Source organism: Physcomitrium patens, chromosome 1 (assembly GCF_059467195.1).
Source record: "Physcomitrium patens ecotype Gransden chromosome 1, ASM5946719v1, whole genome shotgun sequence".
In the NCBI taxonomy this organism is placed as follows: domain Eukaryota; kingdom Viridiplantae; phylum Streptophyta; class Bryopsida; order Funariales; family Funariaceae; genus Physcomitrium; species Physcomitrium patens.
The window spans coordinates 16,671,553-16,698,853 of NC_143410.1; the positions used below are offsets into that span (position 1 = coordinate 16,671,553).

Genomic DNA, 27,301 nt, shown 5'->3' on the forward strand with positions numbered 1-27,301 from the left:
AAGGCGATGCCAAAATAAATTAGAATATCTTGTCTATTGACATAGATATGATATTAATAAATATACATGAGAGCAAGTAAAGAATCTTGCAAATGCAATAAAGGCGGTGGAGGCTTTTCATCGATAAAATCTATCAAAATCAAGATGAAAACCTTCCTTATAAAAGAAACAAAATCTAGGCAAGATAATATTCTACTTTTAATCTTTGTTTGTAGCTTCTTTGTAGTTGTGATGCTGAGGAGATGGAGAACCAACAACCAGCGGATTTGACTCAAGAGCCTTCGTTTGCTGACTTGCTAGACGAGACATTATAATTATCATAACCTCTAAGACGACACAATCAAGATGAAGATCCTCAAGAATGACATGTTCTTCCTTGAATAGATGGCAAGATACAATGTATTTGGTATCACGATCTTGGAAGGGACTCCTGATATTTGGTGATTTTATTAGAAGTAGAAACAACTTCTGACAATGTTTTAAATGTTTTATTTGAAGGAAGTTATAAAGGCCTCAACAACGATGAAATAATTAAGTGGTCTTCTTGCACTGATATAGAACTATTAAGGGTTGAGAGCCCCTATCAATTATCTTCAAAGAGAACAAAGATCAGAGTATGTGGCAAATACAATTCGTTGCATCATAGATTTCTTCAACATATGATGACTGCTCCTCGTGGAACTCGTTCCTAGAAGAGAAGGGAGTAATGTCACGGATATATGCATGTAAGCCAGTAATTATATGTATAAATAGATAGAAGTAAGTAAAAGTAGGTAAAATTAAGTTTAAGTTAATTCTATAATATTTGCTATGGAAGCTTCCTAAAAGCTTTATAGACATTTTTTTGACTTTATAGGTGACTTTAATTGACTTTTTGGATTAGAAACATGGTCAACAAGTTGGCCATGTGCCACACATGTTGTTAGCTTGAAGATCAAGCTAACTATGTAGTCTACACGTAGAAAAACTTACCTTGTAAGTCAAGGCATGTGTCCTACAAAGTCAACACATATTGGAGGTCCTATAGAAGATCGCCACATAGCTCCTAGTTAGATAGTATATATAGAGACAAGAGTGAAGCCTTCTTCACTCTTGTCAATTACTTTCTTGCTTCTAGTCTAATTTCAAGGGTCTCTAGTTTTCTTGTCTTTTGGCAATAGCAATTCCAATTTCTTTCTTAATATATATATTTAGTCATTTTTATTTTATCATCTTTTTTAAAAAAAAGTTTTACTAGTTTATTTATTTTTATCAAGTTCTTGTCTTTAACAAATATGTATTTTATGACAAGACAATCAATCAATAACGTTATATGCTTCATAGTTTTGATAACTTGGAATTGATATCAATTGGGATGATTTTGTACTTGTTAGTCAAAATCTCTACAAATTATAATATGATGTATAAAAATTGATACTCAACTTACTTGTTCCTCAAACATTTAGTCAAGAAATTGACTTTGTTGTGAAGTGTGACAATTAACTTTTTAAATTTTGACCTAAGAATCGCACAAGTGCACCTCAATATTACTATAATTCAATGATAATGTCAATGTCTTTTCAACATACACATTTACAAGTAGAGGATATGCAAATTGATGCAGTATATTTCAAATCTCTTATTGAGTAAGAAAAAATGTGTCATCATCAAAAATGATTGTAATTATCTTATGGAGAATCAAAGCAAATTTTTCAATATTGTATCAAAAAATTGATGCAACATAAAATAAAGAGTATGGTTGTCAAAGAAAATAGTATGTCATAATATGAGTTTATATAGCTATAATAGGAACCGTTGTCATGATGTAACACAATTAATAGGTGAAAGAGTGTAGAGATTATTATAATTTAGGAGATTTTAGTTCAAAGTATTAGAAAAAATTATCTTAGAAATATAGTTAATAGTCAAAGGGGTAGAAAAATTAAAGGGTACCAATGTTGCCTTTTAGAAAGGTGACTTCTACTTACTTTGTAGTACCATAAGTAAGGCAAATCAAAGTAGATTGGAAAAATAAATGATGTAGGAATCTTTAGAAGAAAGTTAAGAGTAAATTCTAGAAAAAATTACTTAGAAAAACTAAATATTGATATCCGGAGAGGGCCGATTATGAACCAGGGTCGAAATCAGATCCTAGGGCACAAAACCGAGTCTCGACAACGACTCTGGGGTTCTTTTGGAGATCAAAGAATGAGATTTGATAGCAGACTAAATAAGTTTTCTATGAACATTGATTTTGGGTGATTTGAAGTTGATATGACTTTGTAAGAGCTTTGCAAAGTTGAGGTTTGTTTCGGATGACTTGGGTTTTATGAAATAAAATAGAGTTTACGTTTTGGATGATTTCAAGAGTTTTGTAATAGATCTATGGGTGAAATTTTGTGGATTTTTGGTTATAGTTGTGTTTAATATGTATTGTGAATTTGAGCTTGATCTAACGGTTGAATTGAGGTTTATTGAGGTTTAAGTGGGTCAAGGTCTCAAAAAGTAGAATTTTAGGTCTAGTGGAATTTTTTGAGATTTCTTGCAATCTATTAGTTGGATTGGAGTGAAACTTGTGTAAGAGGATATTAGACTTGTTTTTCTATGCGTATGAGAATTTTGAGATCAATCGAAAGGTGCAAAAGAGAGATATTGGCTCTGGAAGATTGGCATTAAGATTGGAGAAGGAGGCCAGCCAATACCCGAGCATATTTTTGAGGATATCGTCAATTTGGTAACTCCGATCCATATCAAATTTTTTGTGTTTATTTTGAACTTATTTTTTTAGAAGTATGTAAATTTTTAGTTAAGATCAACGGTTTATTCATTAGTTATTGAGATTTAAATCTGTTATAGGAATTATTAGGATTTGGATTAGGGTTTGATTTAGGGTTTGGTTTAGGGTTTGGTTTAGGGTTTAGGGTTTGGGTTAGGGTTTGATTTAGGGTTTAGGATTTGGATAGGGTTTGGTTTAGGGTTTAGGATTTGGATTAGGATTTGGTTTAGGATTTAGGATTTGGTTAGGGATTAAGATTTGATTAGGATTTGGTTTAGGATTTAGGGTTTGAATTAGGGTTTGGTTAGGAGTTAATATTTTATTAGGGTTTGATTTAGAATTTAGGGTTTTATTTAGGGTTTAGGATTTGAATTAGGATTTGATTAGGGATTAAGGTTTGATTAGGGTTTGATTTAGGATTTAGGATTTGTCTAGGGTTTGATTAAGGTTGGATTAGGATTAGGATTTGGTTAGAATTTAAGGTTCTATTAGATTTTTGTTAGGGTTTGACTAAGTTTTCTTTAATATTCTTTTATATTTCTTTAGGATTTTCTTATGTTTCTTTTATAACTTCAATAAAATTTAATTGAGTTTGTTTAATATTTGATTATGATTGTTAACGTTTAATTGTAAATTCTCTATAATCCTATTGGATTATTAGGACCTTTTGTTGCTATTTTCTTTTACCTTCCACAGCCAGGTGCTCGGTGCATTCTCAAGCAAGACTTCACGTAATACAACACCGTGCTAATGGAATCTTGTACAACACCCAGTGAAGGTCTTATTCTCTCCTCAAAACCCTCTTCTTGTTTTATAATAAATATTATTTTAGAACTTAAACATCACAAAGCTTGTACCTTGTTAGATTTAAGAGCTTCAACATGTTTTTGAGATGAAGAATTTACTAAAAGACATAACATATCTTTAGTGAAGAAAATTAAACATGCTCATATAGAAGTCATAGATGGCCATTCATTGTCTTTAAGAAATGTTATTCATGAAACCTTTTCTATAGAAGTAAAAACTAATGTTGATAGTGGCTTTGTAATATTTAATATCATTAGATCTCTCTCTAATCTAATTATTTTAGGTTTATTATAGTTAAAAAAATATAATTCAAAAATAAATTGAATTTCTTATAGTTTTGACTTTTTTAAAAGTATAACTAAGAGTATAATTAATCAAGTAAAAAGTCATAAGCTTAGTACAATTAATCTTATATTTATAGGTATAAGAGTTTTTTTGCATGCTGCAAAAGAAGGATTATCTTGTATTATTTATGCTCTACATATTTCTAATGGTAAAAAGACTTCAAGTAGCATTTCAAGCCAATATCTAGATTTTCAAGATGTATTTGAAAATAAGAATGCAGATACTCTATCAAAACATCATTCCTACGATTACTCAATTGTCCTTCAAGAATGTCCTAATTCGCCATTTGGATTAATTTACAATTCATCAAAAAATAAGTTGGATGAAATCAAGGAGTATATTGAAGAAAATTTGGCCAAAAACTTCATATGGTATTTTAAATCTCTAGCAGCAACTCCAATTTTATTTGTAAAGAAAAAAAGATGGATTATTGTGAATGTGTGTCAATTATCAAGAACTCAATAAAATCACCATCAAGAATAGGTATTCACTACCTTTGATATATAGACTTCTTAATTAGTTAAATCAAGCTAAGATCTATACAAAAAAAGATCTACAAGAAGCATACAATTTGGTATGTATCAAAGAAGGAGATAAATGGAAGATTGCATTTTAAATAAGGTATGGACATTTTGATTACAATGTTATGCTTTTTGGACTTACAAATGTAGAAAGAGCTTTTCAACATCTAATGAATGATTTTTTTTGAGAATTTTTAGATGAATTTGATATCTATTACCTAGATGACATCTTAATCTATTTTAAGAATATAAAAAATATAAAATTTATATTTTTTGAATGTTACAAAAACTAAGAGTTGTGAGATTCTATACCAAGATAGAAAAGTGTGTATTCTATACTACTCAAGTTGATTTTTTAGAATACATCATTTCAAATGATGGACTTATGATGGATTCCAAGAAAGTTCAAATCATTATAGATTGAAAGATTTTAAAAATAATAAGAGATGTCCAATATTTTTTAGAATTTGCCAATTAAAATAAAATCTTTACTAAAATTTTTTCTTAAGTTATACCTCCATTTACTTGCTTCACTTGTAAAGACAAACTTCAATGGAATCAAAAAGCAGAAGTAGGATTTGAAGCTTTAACATCAATCTTTATTTTTGCATCAATCTTATATTGCATTGATTTTTCTAAGCTATTTTTTATAGAAACATATGCATCAAAATTTGCTTTGAGTATTGTATTATTACAAATGAAAACAAATGATAAATTTCACTCAATAGCTTTTCATTTAAGAAATTTTTTAGTAGCCTTGATGAACTACAAGATTTACTATAAAGAACTTTTTGCAATTGTAGATTTGTTTCAAAAATGGTATCATTATCTAAAAGGCCCTTCTAATCTAATTATTATTTATACTGACCATAAGAATCTTGAATATATTTTTATTAAGATTTGATTTTAAGATCATTTATTGATTCTAAAAATAATAAGGTTTTTCAAATGTCCTTTCTAGATGTTTTTATTTTGTACCAAAAGAAAGAAATGCATCTTTTAATCAACAAAGAATGATTTTCTTGAAGCCAAAGCATTTTTATCTTTGAGCAATAAAATCAACATTGATAGTTGATTCAATCCTTGTCAAACAAATTCAATAAAATATGTCTTTTGACCCTCTTGTTCATGATATTAAGAACCCTACTTCTAAGCTTCAGTAGCTTCTAAGTTTGAGTTCAAAAACAATCTATTCTATTTCAAAGGATGCTTATATATTTTAGAAGAAGAAGCACGTTTACATATTCTTCAAGCATGTCATGACTTTCTAATGGCCGGACATTTTTGATACAATAAGACTTTGAAAATTATATCTAAAGATTTTTGGTGGCCACAAATGTAGAAGATAATGAAAGGCTTTGTTCAATCATATGGCATTTGTTCAAAATCAAAAACTCTTCATTATTAATCCTATAGACTTCTTCAAAAATTACCCATTCTAGAATAATTAAGGTCTTCTATTTTTATAGATTTTATCATAAATCCTCCAATCTCAAATTCTTATGATTCTATATTTCTAATAGTAGATTGTTTTATCAAGATGGCATATTTTGTATCATGTACAATAACTATCACAAGTGAAGAAATAGCTAAGCTTTTCCTTGACAATATCTATTGTTATTATAGATTACTTAAAGATATTATATTGGATAGGAGAACTTAATTTGTATCAAGATTTTGGAAAATACTTTTAAGATTCTAAAAGTAGATATAAAATTATCTTTGACTTTTCATCTTCAAATTGATAGACAAATAAAGCGTGTAAAATAATTTTTGGAGCAATATTTGAGGTGTACCATCAATTATCAACAAGATGATTGGATAATACTTTTACTATTGGCAAAGTTTGCTTATAATGACACAACATATTCTTCTACGTAAAAAATATATTTCTTTGCTAATTATGATTATCATCCATAACTTGATGCTTTTGAATTTTCAAAAGTTGATACTTTTGTAGCAAAAGATTTGGCAAATTATTTATTTGAGCTATATACAACAATGAAGGTACGACTAAAAGAAACTTAAGAATAACAAAAGAGTAATGAAAATGCTTATTGCAAGGAACAACTTCATTTCCATATTGGTGATAAGGTATGATTACTTTGTTGTAATATTAGAACTATTTATCTTTGTAATAAGTTGGATTATCATAGACTTAAACTATTTCCTATTTGTGAATAAGTCAATCCAATTTCTTATTGATTACATCTAATGGAGTCTATGAAAATCCATCCTGTATTTCATGTGTCTCTTTTAGAGCCATATAAGATAATGAATATTTCAAAAAAAAATAAAAAATAAAAAATAAAAAATACCACCGCATCTTATAATAGTAGATAATAATCAAAAATTTGAGTTAGAAGAAGTTTTAAACTCAAAGTAATGCCAACATAGGTTGAAATATCTTATTCATTTCTATGGATAGAATATTAGTAAACACACATAGAAGCCAGCTTACAAATACAACAGAGAAGGTCAAAAAATTTTATGAGTGTAAATTTCACTTCTCAATCTCAATTATAAGATGGCCTTAATTAAGAGTTTTTTGTAATTGGTGGTGTGAAGTGAAGTATGCAATTGGCAAAAAACCAAAGAAGAACAACTATAATATAAGTAAAAGAAATGAAATCAAGTAATTACAACATCCAAAACTAAGTCACAGTTTGTTCATTGTATTTTCATCCAATAAAAAGTAAAAGGAAAAAATAAAATATATATATATATATATATATATATATATATAGATAGATAATTTTATTATCTTTCCAATGACATAAGAAACATATAAATCCGAATTACTATAAGTAAGTTATGAAGTTTTAAAGATAAGAAGTAAATAATTCAAAAGTGAAGTGAAAATATTTTACTTCAAGGATAACTCGCTTATAGATCAAGGGTTGGAGCCTCACCAAGGCTCACATGTAATGTATAAGGGTGTCTAAAATTGGCCATGAGACCTTAGTCTTATCATCATAACTACCTTCAAGGTGCAACAATCCATATGGGACTTATGCACCCCCCTTCCTACAAGGACTATACTAGTTGTTGGTCCTCCTATTTTCTACTAGAAGGACCAACATTTTTGCATTTTTGACCTAATCATGGTGTTCAAAAAAATCTAAGTAGCCTATGAATCTTTTGTGGCCTTCAATTCTTGCTCCATTTCTTCATAAAGGCTCCTAAAGTAGTAAAATTTATTTTTACCAAGATCTTGAAAATTACTCTAAAAATTCCTAAAAAATACTATATAAATTCTTAATAAATTTTAAAAAATTCTATATTTTTTCTATAAGGCTACATTTTTTTACCTTGGTGATTTTTGATAATAATAAAAATTAATTTAAATCCACTATAAATCTTGTGTTTTATATCAATAACTAAAATGATATGAGGTTCTTTCTCATGCTTCTTCTAACTACTAACATTTATATTTTTTATAAGTATTACATATAGATAAAAGACCAATATAAATATTTGTTTAAATAAATAATCCTTAATATTCAAAAATCAATTAAAATTCTAAACTAACAAAGATAATTACCTTTAAGACTTACTGAGACTCCATTTCGACCACTAATATTCTAATTTTCTATTTTTTTAAGGATTTCTACACTATTCATTATATATTGTGATTTAAATCATTCTAAATGCATATTTTTATTCTAAAACAATAAGTAAGTGAATTTGATGACTCATACATGGCAACCATCTGAGACGACTTGCAAAGGAGATGAACCTAGAATTGACCTTCTAAAATACTATTGAATAAAAAGAAGAATTTTCTACAAAAGATTTTTAACAACTATCCAAGATAAGAATGAGTGTTTTGCTTCTAATCTAAAGGAGTGAAAATAGGTTTTGTTCTATAGATCTAAACAAAGAAGACAAAAAAAATTAAATCTAACCAAAGATTTAATGATTATATATATATATATATATATATATATATAAAATCAAAGCTAAGAAATAAAAAAAAGTGATATTTTTAGATTCTTCTTTAATATGAGAGGATTTTACTATCAACCTTCTAAAGCCTATATATCTGTTGTGTGTCAAGGTTGGTCATTCCTTGCACTAACACGAGCTCATTGGGATAGCCCATTTTTTCCAACCAGATTTGAATTCAAGACACTCACTTGACAACCTTTCACCTCACCAATCTTTTTATGCCCTTTGAATATTTACTAAGACATATTTTCATAATTCTTAATTATATATATATATATATATATATATATATATATATATATTTTATCAAAGTCTCATCAAATACTCGCCTCCTTTAGTTAAAATATCTCTAATTGTTGGATGAAGGAACTAAATTAAAAGAAGAGAAGACAAATGAATATGACTATAGCTTATCTTGAACTCCAATGTTTTAGCTTCTAAATTCCATCCGGTTTTGATAATTTGCCTCTTAAGGGATTGAATAAGGGTGAATTTGAAGATGAACCATTTGAATTTGTGTATGATAAAAATTACACTCTATATTCTTTATATCTATTTTCAGATGTTCTAATAGGAAAATCTTTCCCATTGAATGTTTGTAGTAAAATTAAATTATTTAAAAAGACTTCTTTAACTAAGTAGAGACCTTACCATATGGCATCAAATTTTCTTGAAAAATCTAATCTCCTAGCATCTTATAAGAGAACTAACATGCTAGGCTTAAGGATTTTAATTTTATATCGCTTATCAAAGGTAATTTTTCTTATTCTTTATATAGCCTTGATTAATTGGAATCTCATTTTAATGGATTTTGAATCTTCATTTTTTGAAGTTATATCTATTAATTTGTAATCAAAGCTAAATACATGAGATTTTTCTATGGATTCTCTATACTAATCGTTTGGTATTTGTGGATAGATAGTTATATTATTTCCAACCATAAGACCACTAGAAGTTTGTTTAAATTGTGCATGGAGATTAAGGTCAAATTCTTCAATTACGTCTTTTAATTCTTAGCTTTCAGTGCCATCAAAGTTTACTCCAAAGATGTCTTCAATTTTTAAGTCATCCACTAAGGTTGCTAAATCAACTTCTACTTAGTTGTTTTATCAAGTGGCAAAATTATCTATGAAGTTAACAATTACGACTCCATCTCTACTTGAAGTAGGATGAATTTTTAACCATTAGATGAATTTTCTATTATCTTTCCAATCATATAGTCCTAGGCCCATACAACTTAATAGAATAGTTTGAACTATATTAAAATAAATCAATTCTTTTTTCTATAAATTAGTAAATTTTATTTTATTTATTTTTTAATTCTTTTTGTGGTTGTGGATTTAGAATCTCATCTTTTGAAGAGTGAAACGAAGTTTCGTCCAACAATAATCCTTGGGATTGAATGAAGATTTTTGTGAGATTTTTTTGCGGACCATAAATAATATGAGATTTTTTATGACTCCAATCAATCTTAGCATTTGCTGCCCTTAACTATGGTCTACCTAAAAGCAATGGATATGAATTTTTGCTAGGATGCATGTATATAATATGGAATGTGAGAGAATACTCTTCATCCCTTGTCATGATTCTACAACCACTAATTTGTCCCAAAGGAGTGTCTTTGCTTTGATTAGCCATGTTGATCATATAATGAGAGGGTTGAGTGATATTAAGTTATAATTTTACCATAGTTCTTATTGGCATAATATTTAATCAACTACCTCCATCTACAATGGTTTAAGGTATGATTTTATCTACTATGGATACTTCTAATTCAATTGCCTTGACCTCTTGTACCACTTGAATCGTTCTAAGGTGGGCTTGAATTTTTTCCTTGGACCATTGGCATTTCTTAATAGGTAAGCTTATTTTAGATACTTTTTTTATTATTAAAAAAACCTCCAATAATTAAGAAATAGTTATGTCAGCCTTGATTTTGTTCAAGTCTTCTCATAAGTCATAAGACTCTCTTTGATCATTTCTTTTTAGAAAAAATAAGATACCACCTTCTGGTTCAAGGATCCTGAGACTTTCTCACTCTTTTGTAGAGAGAAATTCCTCTACAAGGATTTTTTTCTTTTCTTATCTTAGTTTTTTAGTTGATAGTGGATTTTAAATTACAAGATTTTTTTTTTTATTTCCTCACATTATCCATTGCCTCTCTTGTAACTTTGTTTAAATCAAAAAAGTGATGAAAGTCTTCTAAATTATTTTTACTATCTATTGAGGTAGAAAAGGCAGGACTAGTATACCTAGACCTTGTTATAACTGCCAATGCTAGCATATTAGGAAGTCCTTTATCCTTATTAGGTGCTCCTTCATAAGAGATGTAATCTGTGTGAGAAGATGGCAGTTGGTCTCTAAAGATTTGAGAACTTTTCTCCTTAGTTGATATTTCCAAATACCTTATATCTTATAAATTTCTTCCATTATTCTATTGGCCATTTTGAGATTGATCCACGTTTAATGAAATAAATCCTCTTTGTATATTTAAACTTAAGAAAAGGTGTTGGCTTTGTCGATTATTATTATAATTATAAAATATATTAGAAGGCCTTAAAGTATTATCTATATTTGGATTTTTTGCCCCTTTCAAATGATCTTGGGCTTGTTGTTGATAATTTCTTTATAGAAATTTTAAAGAAACGACCTTGTCAAGTTGCCTACATATATTTTTAAGATGGTTCTTCCTACAATTTCCACATACTACTCTATTCTCTATCCAACAACTACCTCGTCAATGTCTTTTTTCATAAAGGTGGAGCACCTTGTGTTGTTTTTGTTGTAGGTTTTTAAAACTTTTGTTGGAATTTTTTAAAGGTTGGAATTAAGAATTAGAACCTATCATACCTTAATTTCTATAAAATAGAGCATATAATTGTAGCCTTCCCTGATTTTGTTGGTGATTTTGCTAGTTTGAGCAAAATTGACTTGGATGCCATTATTGGCCACATTGAATGCACCAAAGCCCTAAGGTGTCATGGACATACATTGGAAGATTCTTCGAATATTCTTCTAGAATATTCTCTAAAGATTCTCTAAAGATTCCTTTAGAAGGTTTTAGAAGATTCTTAGAATATTCCCTAAAGATTCTCTTAAAAGGTTCTAGAATATTCTTAGAAGGTTCTAGAATATTCTGATAGATTCTAGGAAGTTGCTCGAGAAGTTTCCTAATTAGTAGAAGTTGTTGGAGAAGCGTCCTAGTTAGCGGAAGTAGCTCGAGAAGCTTCCTATTCAGTAGTATATATAGGAGTCGAGGCTGAAGGGTTCTTCAATCTCGACAACACATCTCTTGGAGTTCTAGCTCACCCTTCTGGTGTTGTTCTTGTACTCATCTGTTTAATCTAGTTCTGTCACTTCTTCTTGAACTTCTTGTTAGATTTCAAGTCTGTATTTTGTGTCCGTGACAGTTTGTCGAGACTGCATTTTCACTAGTATCAGAGCTAGTTCCTTCTTGTTAGAGAGTGGATTACCCATCTTCTTGAAGGTGTGCTAGTGTTTTAGAGGTTGCGGATTACCCTCTTCTAAACTGATATCTCTTCTTTCTCAATATTGGAGCGTTATTCTTCTTGGAGAGAGTGGATTACCCCTCATCTTGGAGTCTTAAGGCGTTTAAGAGGTTGTGGAGTACTCTCTTCTGAACCAATATTGTCCTCTTGTCAAAACTCTTTTTTCTTCTTTCTGAAGGTTAGCCGAAGGTTAAGACGATAAAATGGCTGAAAGTTTGGAATCCAAACTAGACGCCATCATAAATGCTCTTGCCTCGTTGTCACATAGGACAACAGAGATCGAAGGAGTCATGGTAGGACTCCATAACAATGGAGCATCTGGGATTGCGCCATCTAAAGCATATCAGCCTCAAACTTCTACGCCAGAAGAAGCAGTTCTACCTCCATTTCAACAAGATCGAGTAGTCCTACAACGAAAGGAGCCTCGAGTTAGTCTTTCGGATAAGTTTGATGGAACTCGTTCCAAGTTTCGAGGTTTTGTCAACCAAATCAGGTTGATAACAATTTTACAGCCCGAACGTTATCCGACGGAGGAAGCGCGTGTTGGGCTTGTTGGAACCTTGCTTACAACACAAGCTCTGTCTTGGTTTACTCCCTTGTTTGAGAAGCGATCGCCAATCCTGAGCAACTTTGAAACGTTCTTGGAGGCGTTTGCAGAAGCATTTGGCGAGCATGATAAAGTTCGATGGGCTACAACAAAGATCCGATCGCTACGACAAGGAACACGCTCTGCATCAGTCTATGCCTCGGATTTCAGACAATTGGCAAGTGACATTAATTGGGGTGAAGAGGCGTTGGTGAGTCAGTTTTATTGGGGCTTGAAGGATGATGTGAAGGACTTGCTGTTATCTCTTCCTGATCCTCAAACGCTCAACGAAGTTATTAGCCAAGCTGTAAAGTGTGACAACCGCCTATTCCAGCGTCGCCAAGACCAACGTCCAAGACACCAAATGACTCGTTACGACGTGACTATGTCTGCAAATAGCTTAAACTCACATTCGGAGGCAACAGACATGCAAATCGACACGGCGCGTGTCCGATCTCTTACTCCAACAGAGAAGAAACGGCGTATGGAGGAAGGGTTATGTTTGTACTGTGGAGAAGAAGGTCGCAAGGTTGGAAATTGCCCAAAGAAGCAAAATTGGCACCTTGTCAAGACTAGAAGTGCGATGATTCCAGAAAACGACGACGCCCAGCCACAGTAGGAACCGTGCGGCTGGACAATCTAATATCACGACAACAATCAGGTTCCTCCTTCTCTGTCCAACCTGCCCGTTGTTTTACAATTCCTTTGTTTTTAGGCCCTCAAAAACAAAAAACTTTAGCTTTATTGGATTCGGGGGCATCTACTTGTTTTTTAGATGAAGAGTTTGCTAAACGCCACAAGATCCGTTTAGTACAGAAGTCGAAACCTGTTCACGTAGAGGTGATAGATGGACGACCCTTATTGTCAGGCAACGTTACCCACGAATCAGAACCTATAGAAGTGGTGTTTAAGGACCATAGTAGTCACATTATTTTTAATATTATTAGAACTCCATCAAGCCCTGTTATCCTTGGTCTTTCTTGGTTAGAAGATCATAATCCGTCCATTGATTAGAGGCTACGAAGGATAACATTTCCTGAAAAAAATAATAATAAACCTGTTGGTAGAACCTACATGAAGAAATCCATGTTTATTGGAGCGAGAGCGTTCCTAAGATCGTCCAAGGAAGGCGCACCATTTGTCATTTATGCAGCTCCAACTAGCGGCGAGAATATCTCAACATCGAATATACCAGAGCAATATAGGGATTTTGAAGACGTGTTTCAGAAGAAGAACGCCGATATACTGCCGGAACATCGACCATATGATTGCGCCATAGACTTAGAGGAAGGAGCGCAACCACCTTTTGGTCCAATATACAACCTATCGCAGACGGAGTTGGCAGAATTGCGGAAGTACATCGATGAGAATCTAGCCAAGAATTTTATTCGACATTCAAAGTCGCCAGCTGGAGCACCAATCCTATTCATGAAGAAAAAAGATGGCTCACTGCGGATGTGCGTGGACTACCGAGGACTCAACAAGGTGACCAAGAAAAATCGCTATCCCTTACCTTTGATCTCCGGCCTCTTAGATCAACTTGGACGTGCAAGGATTTTTACAAAGATTGATTTAAGAAGAGCCTACAACCTTGTGCGAATCAAAGAAGGAGATGAATGGAAGACAGCCTTTCGTACAAGGTATGGCCATTTTGAGTACAATGTCATGCCTTTTGGTCTTACCAATGCTCCAGCGGTCTTTCAGCATATGATGAACGACATCTTTCGGGAGTACCTCGATGACTTTGTTGTCATCTATCTGGATGATATTTTGATATTTTCCAAGAATGAAGAAGAACATGAGAAGTACGTTTGTTTGGTTCTTGAAAAACTACGCGAACGAGGACTCTATGCCAAGTTGGAGAAGTGTCAATTTCACCAGAATGAGATGGAATTTTTGGGCTTCATTGCGACTACAGAGGGCTTGAAGATGGATCCAAAAAAGGTAGAAGCAATTATATCTTGGGAAGTTCCGAAGACGGTTAGAGATGTTCAGTGTTTTCTTGGATTTGCTAACTTGTATCGGATCTTCATCAAGAATTATTCTCAAGTTACTGCACCACTCACGCGTCTAACAAGCAAAGACAAGCTCGAATGGGGATCACAAGCAGCAAAAGCATTTCAAGATCTCAAGACGGCATTCACTACGGCTCCAATCTTGGTACACCTTGACTTTGCAAAGGCTTTCTATTTAGAGACCGATGCTTCAGATTTTGCTTTGGGAGTTGTGCTTTCACAGATGGGCATAGACAAGAAGCTTCACCCAGTTGCGTTCTATTCACGAAAGTTCTCTGCTGCTGAGATCAACTACGAGATCCACGACAAAGAGTTGCTTGCTATAGTGGATGCCTTCCAAGAGTGGCGTCACTTCCTCGAAGGAGCTGCACATCTAGTGACTGTTTATACGGACCACAAGAATTTGGAGTACTTCATGACAGCTCGAATTTTGAATCGTCGTCAAGCTTGATGAAATATGTCTCTATCACGATTTGACTTTATTATCACCTACCGCCCTGGAAAACAGCAAGGATTATCTGACGCATTATCGAGGAGATCGTATCTTGCGCCAAAGGCTGGAGAAGCAGTGTTTGATCAACAATGTACAACATTGTTGAAACCAGAAAAATTCAGGATTTTTGCTACTGTTGCAACTATCGATGACGGCTTCCTCAGCAAGGTATGTACTGCCACCATTGAGGATTCTATAGCTCTTGACATCAAACAACGTGTCGGTAATGACAAGTTTAAGGTGGAGGGAGATCTTCTGTATTTTGAGGAGCGGTTGTATATCCCGAAAGGACCAACTCGACTCCGAGTACTTCAATCTCGCCACGACTTTCCAGCTGCGGGACATTTTGGATTCAACAAGACTTTGGAGCTCATTTCACGAGATTTTTGGTGGCCCCAAATGTGGAAGGATGTGAAGGAATTTGTCCTTTCTTGTGATGTTTGTTCAAGATCCAAGATCCCTCGACATCGTCCGTATGGACTTCTCTAGCCATTGCCTATTCCGCACCGACCATGGTCTTCAGTTTCTATGGACTTCATTACGGACCTACCGCCATCGAATTCATTTGACAGCATCTTTGTTGTGGTGGATCGATTTACAAAGATGGCGCATTTCGTGCCTTGCAAGAAAACATCGTCAAGTGAAGACACCGCAAGACTCTTTCTTGATAACATATATTGTTATCATGGCCTACCAGATGATATCGTGTCGGATCGAGGTACTCAGTTTGTATCCAAGTTTTGGAGGTCCCTCTTTGAGATATTGAAGGTGGATATTAAGCTCTCTTCGGCTTTTCATCCTCAAATTGACGGTCAAACGGAGCGGGTGAATCAAGTTTTGGAGCAATATTTACGATACAGCATCAACTATCAACAAGATGATTGGACTGCATATCTACCGCTTGCTGAGTTCGCATACAACAACACTCTTCATGCGTCAACTCAACAAACACCATTCTTCTCCAACTACGGATACCACCCCAAGCTCGATTTATTGAGTTCTTCAGCAAATAACAACCCAGCAGCTGAAGGATTTGTGAAGCAACTATCGGAGCTTCAAGCGACATTGAAGCTTCAATTGCAATCTGCCCAAGAGAGTTACAAGGCATCTGCAGATAAATATCGAAATGAGGCGCCTACTTTTAAAGTTGGAAGTAAAGTATGGCTTCTTCGACGGAATATCAAGACCAAGCGGCCATGTGACAAATTGGACTATCGGAGATTAGGGCCATTTGTTATCGAGAAGCAGATCAATCCAGTGGCATATCGTCTGGAGTTACCAGCTACTATGAAGGTACATCCAGTCTTTCATGTGTCTTTGTTGGAACCTTATCGAGGATCAGCTTTTCCCCAAAGAGTACAAAGTCCGCCACCAAGTATCGAAATTGAAAACCATGAGGAATACGAGGTGGAAAAGGTACTAGATTCACGGCGTAATAGGAGAAAATTGGAGTATTTAGTGCATTGGAGTGGATACGACATCAATGAACGAACGTGGGAGCGTGCCGAAAATCTTGCCAATGTACCAAAAAAGGTACAAGAATTTCATCAACGATATCCTCATAAACCTAAGCCGATTCAACGATAGCTTCTTGCTGAAGCTTGCTCATCAAGTAGCATAAAAAGGGGGGAGGGCACCTCCAAAACCCATAGTTCGATAGTGTAGAACTTTGTTAGCAACTATAGTTTGCTCTCATCATTTTAGCCTTTGGACATGGATAGTCAAGATACTACACTTGTTATGTCATCTCAAGCGACTAACTCACGAAGACGACTGCGAGATGAAGAACCGCCTGCACCACGACGACGTCGGAGGATACCGAGCAACAGATCGCTAGTAATTGTATTTGAGATCGAGCCTGCCCACGACGGTCAGCCAGAAGGTGTGTTTGGAGGACAATTTCACAATGAAGATACAGAAGTCCACGCTTGGTCAGAGGTTGAAGGTGTTGGTCACTACCGTTGGCTCCAAGGGCCGATGAATCATTTGCCTCGCGAACAACAATTGGAATTCATAGCGGATGTGATGCAACAGATTTTCATTTTCTTGCGTTGGTATTGACTGATAACAACATTGCTTCTCGGAGACCTCGAAGTTAGAAGAGGAGGTGATGTCATGGACATACATTAGAAGATTCTTCGAATATTCTTCTAGAATATTCTCTAAAGATTCTCTAAAGATTCCTTTAGAAGGTTTTAGAATATTCTTAGAATATTCCTTAAAGATTCTCTTAGAAGGTTCTAGAATATTCTTAGAAGGTTCTAGAATATTCTTAGAAGGTTCTAGAATATTCTAATAGATTCTAGGAAGTTGCTCGAGAAGTTTCCTAATTAGTAGAAGTTGTTGGAGAAGCGTCCTAGTTAGCGGAAGTAGCTCGAGAAGCTTCCTATTCAGTAGTATATATAGGAGTCGAGGCTGAAGGGTTCTTCAGTCTCGACAACACATCTCTTGGAGTTCTAGCTCACCCTTCTGGTGTTTTTCTTGTACTCATCTGTTTAATCTAGTTCTGCCACTTCTTCTTGAACTTCTTGTTAGATTTCAAGTCTGTATTTTGTGTCCGTGACATAAGGTGTACCTACCAGATTCTATAAGAGATGGGACTTGGTTTGGATTTTGACTCTTAATTAAAAGAATCATTTGTTCTTGCATAGCCTTCATTTGCTAGGCAAGTTCATTTTAGAACCCCTATTGACTTTGAAGGACTTCATTCTTAAAGTCTTCCTTCTATCTATTCCTATCTTCTAGGTATATTAATTTAAGAAGGTAGGAAGACAATCTAACCTCTAAGAATGTTGAATAGTGGTTTGTAGGTTGAAATTAGGTTTCTTCAATCTCATATGAATGTTCTTAGGAATTTCCTATGTTTTGAGTATATATTGAGATAAAGTTGGATATTCTATGATCTTCTTTTTTATACATTTGCTCTTGCTACTTGTCGATATCTTCTATCATCTAAACTATTTTTTTAGCCTCCTCTAAATTATTTGGCCTTCCCTTGAATATCTCTCAAATTGTTCTCTCACTATTAAATCCTTGAATAAAGAAACAAATGAAGATATTATCCGTGAAAAGAGTTCCCACAAATCAGGTTACTACAAGCTCAAATCGCCAAATATATTTTGTGATTTCTTCCGCTTTTCTTTGTTTCAAAGAAAAAAAGGCTGTGAAGGCATTACTTTCCTCCACTATTGGTCTAAACTTTTCTAAAAATGCTCTAATGAGTATATCTCAGTTCTTGAAGGTTTAAGGGAGATGGTTTCTATATCATTTGTAGGCTCCATCTTTTAATGTACTTGAAAACCATACTATGTAATATCCTTAGTTGGTAATTAAGTATGTCGTGAAAAGTTCTATAAATCTTTCTATGTATAAAGATCGGTCATCATCTCTAGTTCTTCTAAAGATTAGAAGATTGTGAGGCATGGAAGTTGCTTGCAATCCCTCTTGAATTACAATGGACTAATTCCTTGACTAAATCAAGAGATTTATAGGTGTAGAATTTGGAGAGGCTTTTCTTTCGCAATTCATCAAAAGAGAACTAGTCTTGACTCTTTTCCTTCTTGATTTACTCCTATGAAAAAATTAAGAGATTCTAAATCCAACCTTTCTTCTCCTACCACTTAATTAGGAATTATTTTCAATGGATTGATTATAAATATGTCTTGTGACATTATAGATAAATCTTGTTTGTCCAACCATTGGACCTCAATTCTTCTAAATTGAGGCGTGGATTTTTTAATAGCCTTCCCTGTGTTTTTAATGGATGGGACTAGTATAAGTTTTCTAGATCTAATGGATTGATGCATCTAACATGATTATAAATATAAAATTTACCTAGATTCATAATTTAAATATACCAATCTCTACAAAATCTAATTAAAATATTTTGATTCTTCTCACAAATGATATTTGGAAGATAATTAGTTTTACTTGTAGGAATGGTCAAATTTATATCAAGAAGATGAGCCTCCTTAAGAAAATCTAGAATCCTTAATTGCAAGCGACTTGTAAGAAGTATATTATTATTCCAAATGAACTCAAATATAAAAGGATAGTTCAAAGGCTAAGTACAAATTTTACATTAATTCTTTTCTTGTGCCAAGATACATCCAACTCCTAATTCTAGTTTCAAACTCAAACCTCCTTTCACTAAAACACTTATGAATTTCTTATTACTAACCCAATCTAGGCAAAGTTTAGCTCATAGAGCTTAATTCAAGCTACAAACTTTAAAATATCAAAGTCAACAAATAAATTTTAAAGAAATTAAGAGCCAAATCAATGAAATATTTAGCTACTTGATATAGCCACATTCCTTAAAATTTCCGTCCACAAATTAGTTTGAATCTCCCTTATCACATCTCTTCTTCTTACGTGTTAAGTCTTATTGGAAAGCTAATAATAAGATTTGGCTTCATTTTAAATCTCAAGACAAAAAGATGAAAATGCAATAGATGGCATAAAAAATTTCAAACTGGTCTTTAATCTCACTCTTCAAAAATTCCAACAATCCTCCACTCTACAAATTTACATAGATCTCGCTCATTATAGCTTCTTTTCTTATGTCCTAAGACTTATTAGAAAGCTAACAAGAAGATTTAGCTTTTTTCAAAATCTCATAACAAAAAGACAATAACATAATAGATGGCATAGAAAAATCCAAACCAATCTTGAATCTTTTCATTCCAAAATTCTAATGACTTCCCTCCCAGATGACACTAGCTCAAGGAAAACCCACTTGATGCAAAAAACCTCATCCTAACCTTTTTCCAATCTCCATCTTGAATCACTATAGAATTGGGTATGTATCCTAAAAGACAATATTATCAAAGTTTAAGCAATTTATTTTAAGCAATAATCCCATATTCTAAATTCCATTCAAATTTGTATATATATTAACATTATATCCCTCTCACTCATTATTCACTTCCCTACAAGTAGAACTAATTACCTTCCAAATATCTTTGATGCACTTAAATTAAGTGCATAAAGACATGAGAAGAAGGATATTAGAGAGGGCGGCAACGTCTCTTTGATAGCTTTGTTGACTGATCAATAGACAAGGCCAAGGTGCAGCATCTCTTATAAAAGTCTTTGAGGAAAGAGCCTTAGAAGAATTTTCCAATATGATCAAATGGACAAACTAAAAACCAACACATGCTTGAACTAATTTTTGATCTAGCTGGGAAATAGCAAAAAATTCAAACCATTCAACACAAAATTTGCAACTCCAAAGAAAATGTCATTAGATGACAAGTACAATTGTTCATCTTTTGCATACGTTTTTTTTTCACAAGATCAAGTGTGTAACATGTAAAGGCTTAGTGAGACAAAATCGCTACAAAGAGTTATAAACTCAAAGAGAAACATGATAAAAACCATATCAAAGGATAAATGGAAAAGAGTAATGGCAGTGAAACTTAAGGTATGCTTGTAGGCCAAGTCTTTCAAAAATTATTCCAAAAAGTTTAGCAATTAAAAACTTGCCTAATGAAAGTTTGCTCAAGATTCAACCATACAATATTAAAAAGATATAGAAAAAGAAAAGAAAAGAAAAAAAAAAACACAATTTTCTCAAGTTCTCTAAGTTGAGCACAATGGACAATGTAAGTCCAATTGAATCTTTATACTTCCTTAATAGTCAACAAATCATTTGCAGATTATTTTGACTAATTATGTCACTGAAACTCACTCTTTACCATCTCCTTCTCTAAAATCCCTACTTCAGCTTATCTATAACCATTCACCTCTTGAACAAGACTTCTCTCTTTAACTTCCCTTACATTGTGAATTCTATACAATAAAGGCATTCAATCTTAAAGTTATTGCATGATATTTCACCTCTGATGATATCCCACAATATTCCATGCTATTTCAAAATAGCACTTGATACTTCACCAAATCACTGGCTAATTATGAAATCCAAATATCAAAATAAGGACAGATAAAGTATCAAAAACCATGTACCATACCACACCACTCTTTGACATTCGCCAAAATATTGACTGATACTTCAAAAACTTGAAGATAGGAATAAAATTTGAATGGTGATATTTTGAATTTGATAATTTGAACGATCCTAAAAATATCACTGTTCAACCCCATGATAGTTGGTTTCCCAAAAACCTTACACTGAATCCCCTTAAAACTAACCCACCAAAAACTTCTGAACTTGCATGCTTTCTCCAATTGGATTAGCAATAATCCTCACCCACACCCAGTCCACGGATCCTAACTCCATTGTCTGATCCATCCATCCAGTAATGATACAAACACAGCACAGACTATGATATATGCGATTCACACCAACTTCATCCACCACCCCTACATTTCAGAATCTCTCGCCACCTTCCATTCATTTCACTTACGACTCTTTTCAAACACACTCACCATGCTCACCAACAACCACCCCAAATGAAAACAAACGATACCACCACCCAAACGGCACCACAGGATCTCATTTGCTCGTCACCTGCACCCACAATACTTCCCTCTAACAACACATTCACAAGCTCCATGTACTCAACCGTGCTCCCCACACATGCCCATTTCACTCGCATACATTCATGTTCCTCATTCCAACACCCGGCTATCCACAAATCCCACACTTTATCAAAAAACATTAGTCCAGACGTGCTCCAAGCCAAAAATATATAAATAAAAAAGAGGAGGACCAGCTCCATACAATCCTGCATGAAAACCTTCCGACACCGTCACCGACACCACACTCACGACAACATAAGTGCATGCATGCATGCATCGCCTGACCACAGCGATCACCGCCGGAACAGACACGCCACATTACACACATCCATCCCCACCACGCTCCACCATCACCTCCACTCCCACGTCGCACGCCTCCATCCACCTTCCCCGCCTCTGTCTCGCCACCTCCCCACTCTGCTGCAAAACTCCCTCTTCCGGCTCTTGGACATGAATGTTACTGCCTCTGTCGTCCCCCCAAACCACCGCCCCATCACCCACTCATCCTTCGCACCAGCACTTGCTTGTCACCAAACGATGCGCACGCTCCTCCCTTCAAGGGGTACAACGCCAGCACAGCACATGCCCACCCCGCGACCCGCACCACCCCAACTCACAGACTTGCCGGCTATTATACATCCTGCACTGCGCCAACCGTCCTTTCCTACCTTTCGCTACGTCCCGGGCAGACAACTATCTACACTCAGCTCAGCTCAGCTCAGCTCAGCTCCTCACAAACCAGGGAGACGTGCCCTGCGAGCCCGCTGCCCCGCTCCAGGGTCCTCATTCCACCTCCCCACTCCTCCCTCCGAGGCCTGTCAGATACTATACAGACAAATCCGCTCTGCCACCCTCCTCCTCGCAAATCCACGACTCCAGCCCCTCCTCCCCCCGCCCCCGCCCCCGCCCCCGCCTACACCCTACGCCTGCGCTGAGGCCGCCTGTTGTGACAGCACCGTCGGCGCCACCACGATGGCCTTCTCCGGGTTCTGTATCTCCCCGCATCCCGCATGCTGCACGAACTCCGCAGGCGTCATGTGCCGCCCGTGGCAAGCGCACACGATCCGCACTTGCCCCTTCTCCACTCTGTACAGCACGCCCGATATCGTCCCGTTGCACGTCACCCACGGCAGGTCTGGCGGGGACCCCGTGCCCCCGAACTGTTGCCCCGCGGCGATCCCCGGCCGCAGACTCGACGCCTCGTGCCCCCCCACCCCCTCCAAGCTCGCCGACGACCCCTGCCTCCACACCCCGCTCGACTGCGGTCGCTTCACATCCTCGTCGCCTGCGGACGCACTCTCCACCGCAGCCCCCTCCGCCTGCTCTGCACTACCCGACCCCGCGCCACACCCGCCACCCTCGTCCCCTGCGCCCGCCGCTCCCCGACATCCGCCACCCTCGCCGCGACCCGGGGTCCCAACTCCTGAACCCCCTTTCGACCCACCACTTTGCATGCCCTGCCCGCTGCCCTGTCCGCCGCTCCCGCCTGCGTGCGACTCCGCCCCCAGGCTTGCAAATGCACTCCCCACCATCCCCTCCCTTCTCAATCCCACCGCATCCGACTTTGACCGAGACATCGCCGACTGAGGTCCCAGCGGCGACGAACTCGCACCCGCGCTCGTGCGCAGCCTGTTGAACGCCCCACTGCCCATCGAGCTCGCCTTCACCAACCCCTGTGGATCACACTCCCCACCTGGCGAAGCGTTTCGACTGCGACCGTGTTCGTTGCCTTTGCCAGCACCTGCGCGCACAACCCCCACGTCCAACGTGTTACCCTCCAATCCCAACAACGCCCACCAAAGCACCACTCACTCCCAAGCCCCCCGCACCCAGGAACTGCATATCCCGACTCCCCCTGGACCTCCTTCCCATCCACATCCCCTCACTGCTCCTCCCCCATCCACATCCCCTCACTGCTCCTCCCCCATCCGCATCCACGCATTCGCAATCAATGACAGCGGACACCACCTCTCGACTCTTCCGTCCATTCCCATCCCAACGCATCCCCCGCTGCTGCTGCTACCACCCACACCCCATCGCAACGCTGCCCCACTCCCACCCCCTTTGCCTACCTCGACCGCCGCGTCTCTCGTCCTCCCGCACCGATCCCGCCTGCCCACTCTTCCCTGCTCCGCTCCGAGGTGGAGATTCGGGGGGACTGACGTGCGGCCGCACCACCGCACCCGCCCATCCTGCGCCCCCTTCCGCCGTCTGGATCTGAAACGCTGGATACCCAGGAGGCAATGCCACCTGAAACGGACTCGCCATCACACCGTGCGCTCGTTGCTCTTGGTTCCCGTCCCCTGGGTTTGCTGGAACCGCCCCGAACTGCATCACGTACGGAAACGGGAACGGCATGCTGAACGGCACTCCGCCCGCACCACCTCCGCTCGCCACCGGCATCGGAAACGGAAATGGCCCTGGCATCATTGGAAATCCTCCGCCCGCTGGGAACGGCATGCTCATCATTGCCATCGCACTGCGATCCGGCCCCATCACGCCGTTCGCCGGATTGCTTCGACTCTCCACGGCCCCGTTCGCCCCCGCCGGGCTCGACAGCGCTTCGGCATCACCCTGCTCCATCCTCGCCCCATTGTTCGTCTTCTCGTCCTTCCCGTCCGAGCTCTCCGTCCCACCGGAGCTCGTCTGGTTCGATCCCCGGCTCTTCTTCGCACTCCTCTCCGCCTCTCCCGACCCACTCGCACCCGCACCCGCACCCCCACCCGCCCTGTCTGCCCCTCCGTCGCCTCTTCTCGCCATCCCCCCAAAGCTCGACATCATCTTCGCTGCATTCTCCCGTTTGCTCTCCATCATCGCTGCCAACTGATAACCGCTCATCTGCACCCCCATCGTCCTCTGAATCCATCCCGGATCCATCTGCCCGTTGCCCATCGCCCTTGCTGCAGGATCCATCTCCTGCCTGCTCGCGCTTCCTGCATGCCTCCCCTCACCGCTCGCATCCACGTCCATCTTCTCCATCGGAACCACACCCGGCGACCCACACCCACCCTTCCGATTCTCGTTCACCGCCTCCATGTGCATTCCGCTCCCGCTGCTGCTCTCTTTTGCACCCCTGTCCCTCGCCTTCTCCACACCACGCCGGCTTTCCGACGCCTGCTCGCCCGACTCCGTCCTCCCGTCCCCACCTCCCACTCCGTGCATCGACTCTACCTTGGCCTTCGCCGCGCCCGCGCCTCCCATCCCAGGACTGCCTTCCCAATTGTGATGCATCCACGAACTGCTTCCCGGTCTCCGGAATGCCGTCAACCCACCACCCTCGCCGCCATGCTGCGATGCGTCCTGGCTCTCCGCCGGGGACGACATCGAGTTCTCCTTGCTCATCGCGCACGATGGCTGCAGCGAACTCGTCCTCCTCAACCCGCCGGGAGGACCCTTCACCCCACACTTCCCATTGCTCCCGCCCCCTCCTGTATCACTTGCGCACACCAAGTTTTTTCGTTACAGTTGGCAAACCAGAGCAATTAAAGTGGCTTGTTACTCGGTTAGATTATTTGACCATGTTATCTGCACATATAGATCTTCAGCAGCAATATATCTGATCAACGTGGGTCGTTGCGAACTCCTAATGTTCATATACAGCTGAGCTCAATCTGCTTCACGAGTTGTACAAGGGCCACAGCTCTAAGTAATTGAGACTGTCGCGTTAGCGACTGCAACAGATCTCACGACACCGCATCCCTCGTTAAAAGTTTACACGATTTGAAACATTACAGACAAGCCGCGCCAGCAGAGAATGGTTGCCACTCACTTTCTAGAGGTGTAGAAGTAACGGAAGCTCACATTTGCGGACTTGCCAGATGTTCAAATCCTGCTGCTGGTATTGCCTTCAACGAATCCTTCAGACCTTCCCTGACCAGAACTCCAGTATTTCTGGCACGGTAACTGAGATAGTTAAGGCACAAATTCCACCCCTGGCTCTCGTTCAAGAGCACACACAGTCAAGTAACAAATCACACCCGCTCAGTGGAGGTATGTGCATCACCAATCTAGCCAAAATGTGCACCCAACAACTAACTACACCTCAATGCATCCAATCCTACACTATCCATCTACACACACGCCACGGAAACTCACCCCACCCCACGCCCCTCAAAACCCCGACACCAGAGCTTCGAGCCTACATATCACCCACTGCAACCAAAACAACTTCACAATCTCCCAGCGGAGCCTGTCCCAACTCATCTCCTCGCGACCACCCCCGATATACAGACCCGAGGCAGACACACACAGACAAGGATAACTTCAGCGAGCGGAGCGGCGACGACACCAGTGGTGATGGGTGCGGGATTGCGAATTAGGTCTGATCAGCTGGGGACCACAGACGGTTGCGATGCCTTGGGCTTTTTGGCGAAGCAGAGACCACAGGATGTGCGGGTGACAAGCGCGGAGGAGCTGGCGAAGGGACAGGACCAGGGGAGATTGCTGGGGTCGCCCGCGGGAGGGGAGTCGGCTGGACACGAAAGAGGCAGTGAAAAGGAGAAGAAGAGAGGAAGCAGAAGGAAATCACAGGAAAGGTGGGGGGGGGGGGGGGAGTAGAGTGTAGACAAGGTAGGACATTGGGAGAATGGAAGGCCCCTGTGGGGGCGCTGTGGGATCGCGTGGGCTGGGGTGAGCCAGGCAGGGATGGAGCGAGCGAGTGGTGGTGTGAACCCAGGAATGGCAATGGGCTGTTCCTCGCCGGGCACGTGATGGATAGTCACGCCTACAGGGCTTCGCCGCGACGTCATCTCCTTTGTCGCGCTCCGCCTGCCTGCTCTCTCCCCCACTGGTCGGCAGCGCCTTGGCTCCCAGCTCACGTCGCCACGCTTCTCTCCCCGCCGCCATTTCTCTACGTGTCCCCTTCACATTCTTTTGCCGTGATCTGTCTTGGTGACATGTCGCAGGAATGTTTATACTTGTGGTGCCATGGATGGTTTTTCACTGGACTAATGCTGTTTTAAAAACAATAACAAAATAATAAAATAAGTTAATTAATTAATAAATGAAATGACTGTACGTGATAGAAAGTGGAATTATCATGTAAGACATTTTCCAAACGAAACTTCCTTCTACTGCTTTCGAATAGTTTTGCTCATCTTCATTTTTTTTCGGAGAATGGTATCGTTTGTGTTTGCTTGGAACTCTAATTCGCGAAGAGGTTTACAATTGGTGTTTTTATCCTCTTCTTGTGTGATATGCCATGTGTAAAAACATAAAGGTCTGCACCAAACTTCTGGCTGTGTGACATGTAGATATCAGAGGTGACAGCTCAGCATCACATGTGGCAACTCATTTGTATCCCACATAGTTGCTTTTGCAGTGCAAATAGCAATTGAAGAGGAGGAGTGCCTCACCTCCAAGTACTGTGAGTCTTTCTTTCTTTCTTTATTTCTTCAAAGGTTGTAATCTCGTTTTCAAATTTTTGTTACAAACAAGCTATTCAACTTTTGGAATAAAGTAATGATACACAAATGTTCTTGTATAAGAAGAAGAAGCAATATATATCTATATATATATATATATATGTTACCCAAATTTTATGTGTTAGCAAGGAAATGGTGAATCTGTATTGGCTACATAAGAGGACGATAATAGATTTGAAAAAGCAGAAGATGTTTAGAGAGTGTTACAAACAAGGTTAACATAACATGTAGAAAAAGAAAAAAAATAGATGTAGAGTACAACTTTCTTCCAGGAGAAGAAAAACAAATAACACATGCAAATTATTTTAAACTGTTTTTTTTAAGGTTTTCTTTTGAAGAAAAAAAAGAAAAAAAGGGAAAAAAGGGGGAAAAATAACAAACAAACAAACAGTTGTTAGAGTTACAAAGTGGCC

At 38.2% G+C, this 27,301-nt stretch overlaps 1 protein-coding gene across 3 annotated transcripts; it reads right to left on the reverse strand.

Moving 5' to 3' along the window:
- Positions 1–21,616: 21,616 nt before the first annotated feature.
- LOC112289286 (uncharacterized) lies at positions 21,617–25,624 on the reverse strand. Of its 3 annotated transcripts, none has more exons than XM_024534403.3 (3): positions 25,267–25,624; positions 23,538–24,893; positions 21,617–23,206 (listed from the first exon to the last, which is right to left on the reverse strand). In XM_024534403.3, exons 2-3 carry the CDS (start codon positions 24,805–24,807, stop codon positions 22,386–22,388), a joined length of 2,091 nt encoding a protein of 696 aa, XP_024390171.1. In that variant the 5' UTR covers positions 24,808–24,893; positions 25,267–25,624; the 3' UTR covers positions 21,617–22,385. The 3 variants fall into 3 exon arrangements, with proteins under 3 accessions (XP_024390171.1, XP_024390180.1, XP_024390153.1); XM_024534412.3 differs by having other exon boundaries at positions 23,538–24,901; XM_024534385.3 differs by having other exon boundaries at positions 25,235–25,624.
- Positions 25,625–27,301: the final 1,677 nt, after the last annotated feature.

Excerpts from the sequence above, each read along its gene's own strand:
- LOC112289286 (XM_024534403.3), bottom strand. The coding sequence starts at position 24,807 with ATGAGCAAGGAGAACTCGATGTCGTCCCCGGCGGAGAGCCAGGACGCA. Across the intron at positions 23,207-23,537 it reads CGAGAGACGCGGCGGTCGAG|GTGCTGGCAAAGGCAACGAA; the intron begins GTAGGCAAAGGG and ends TTGTGCGCGCAG.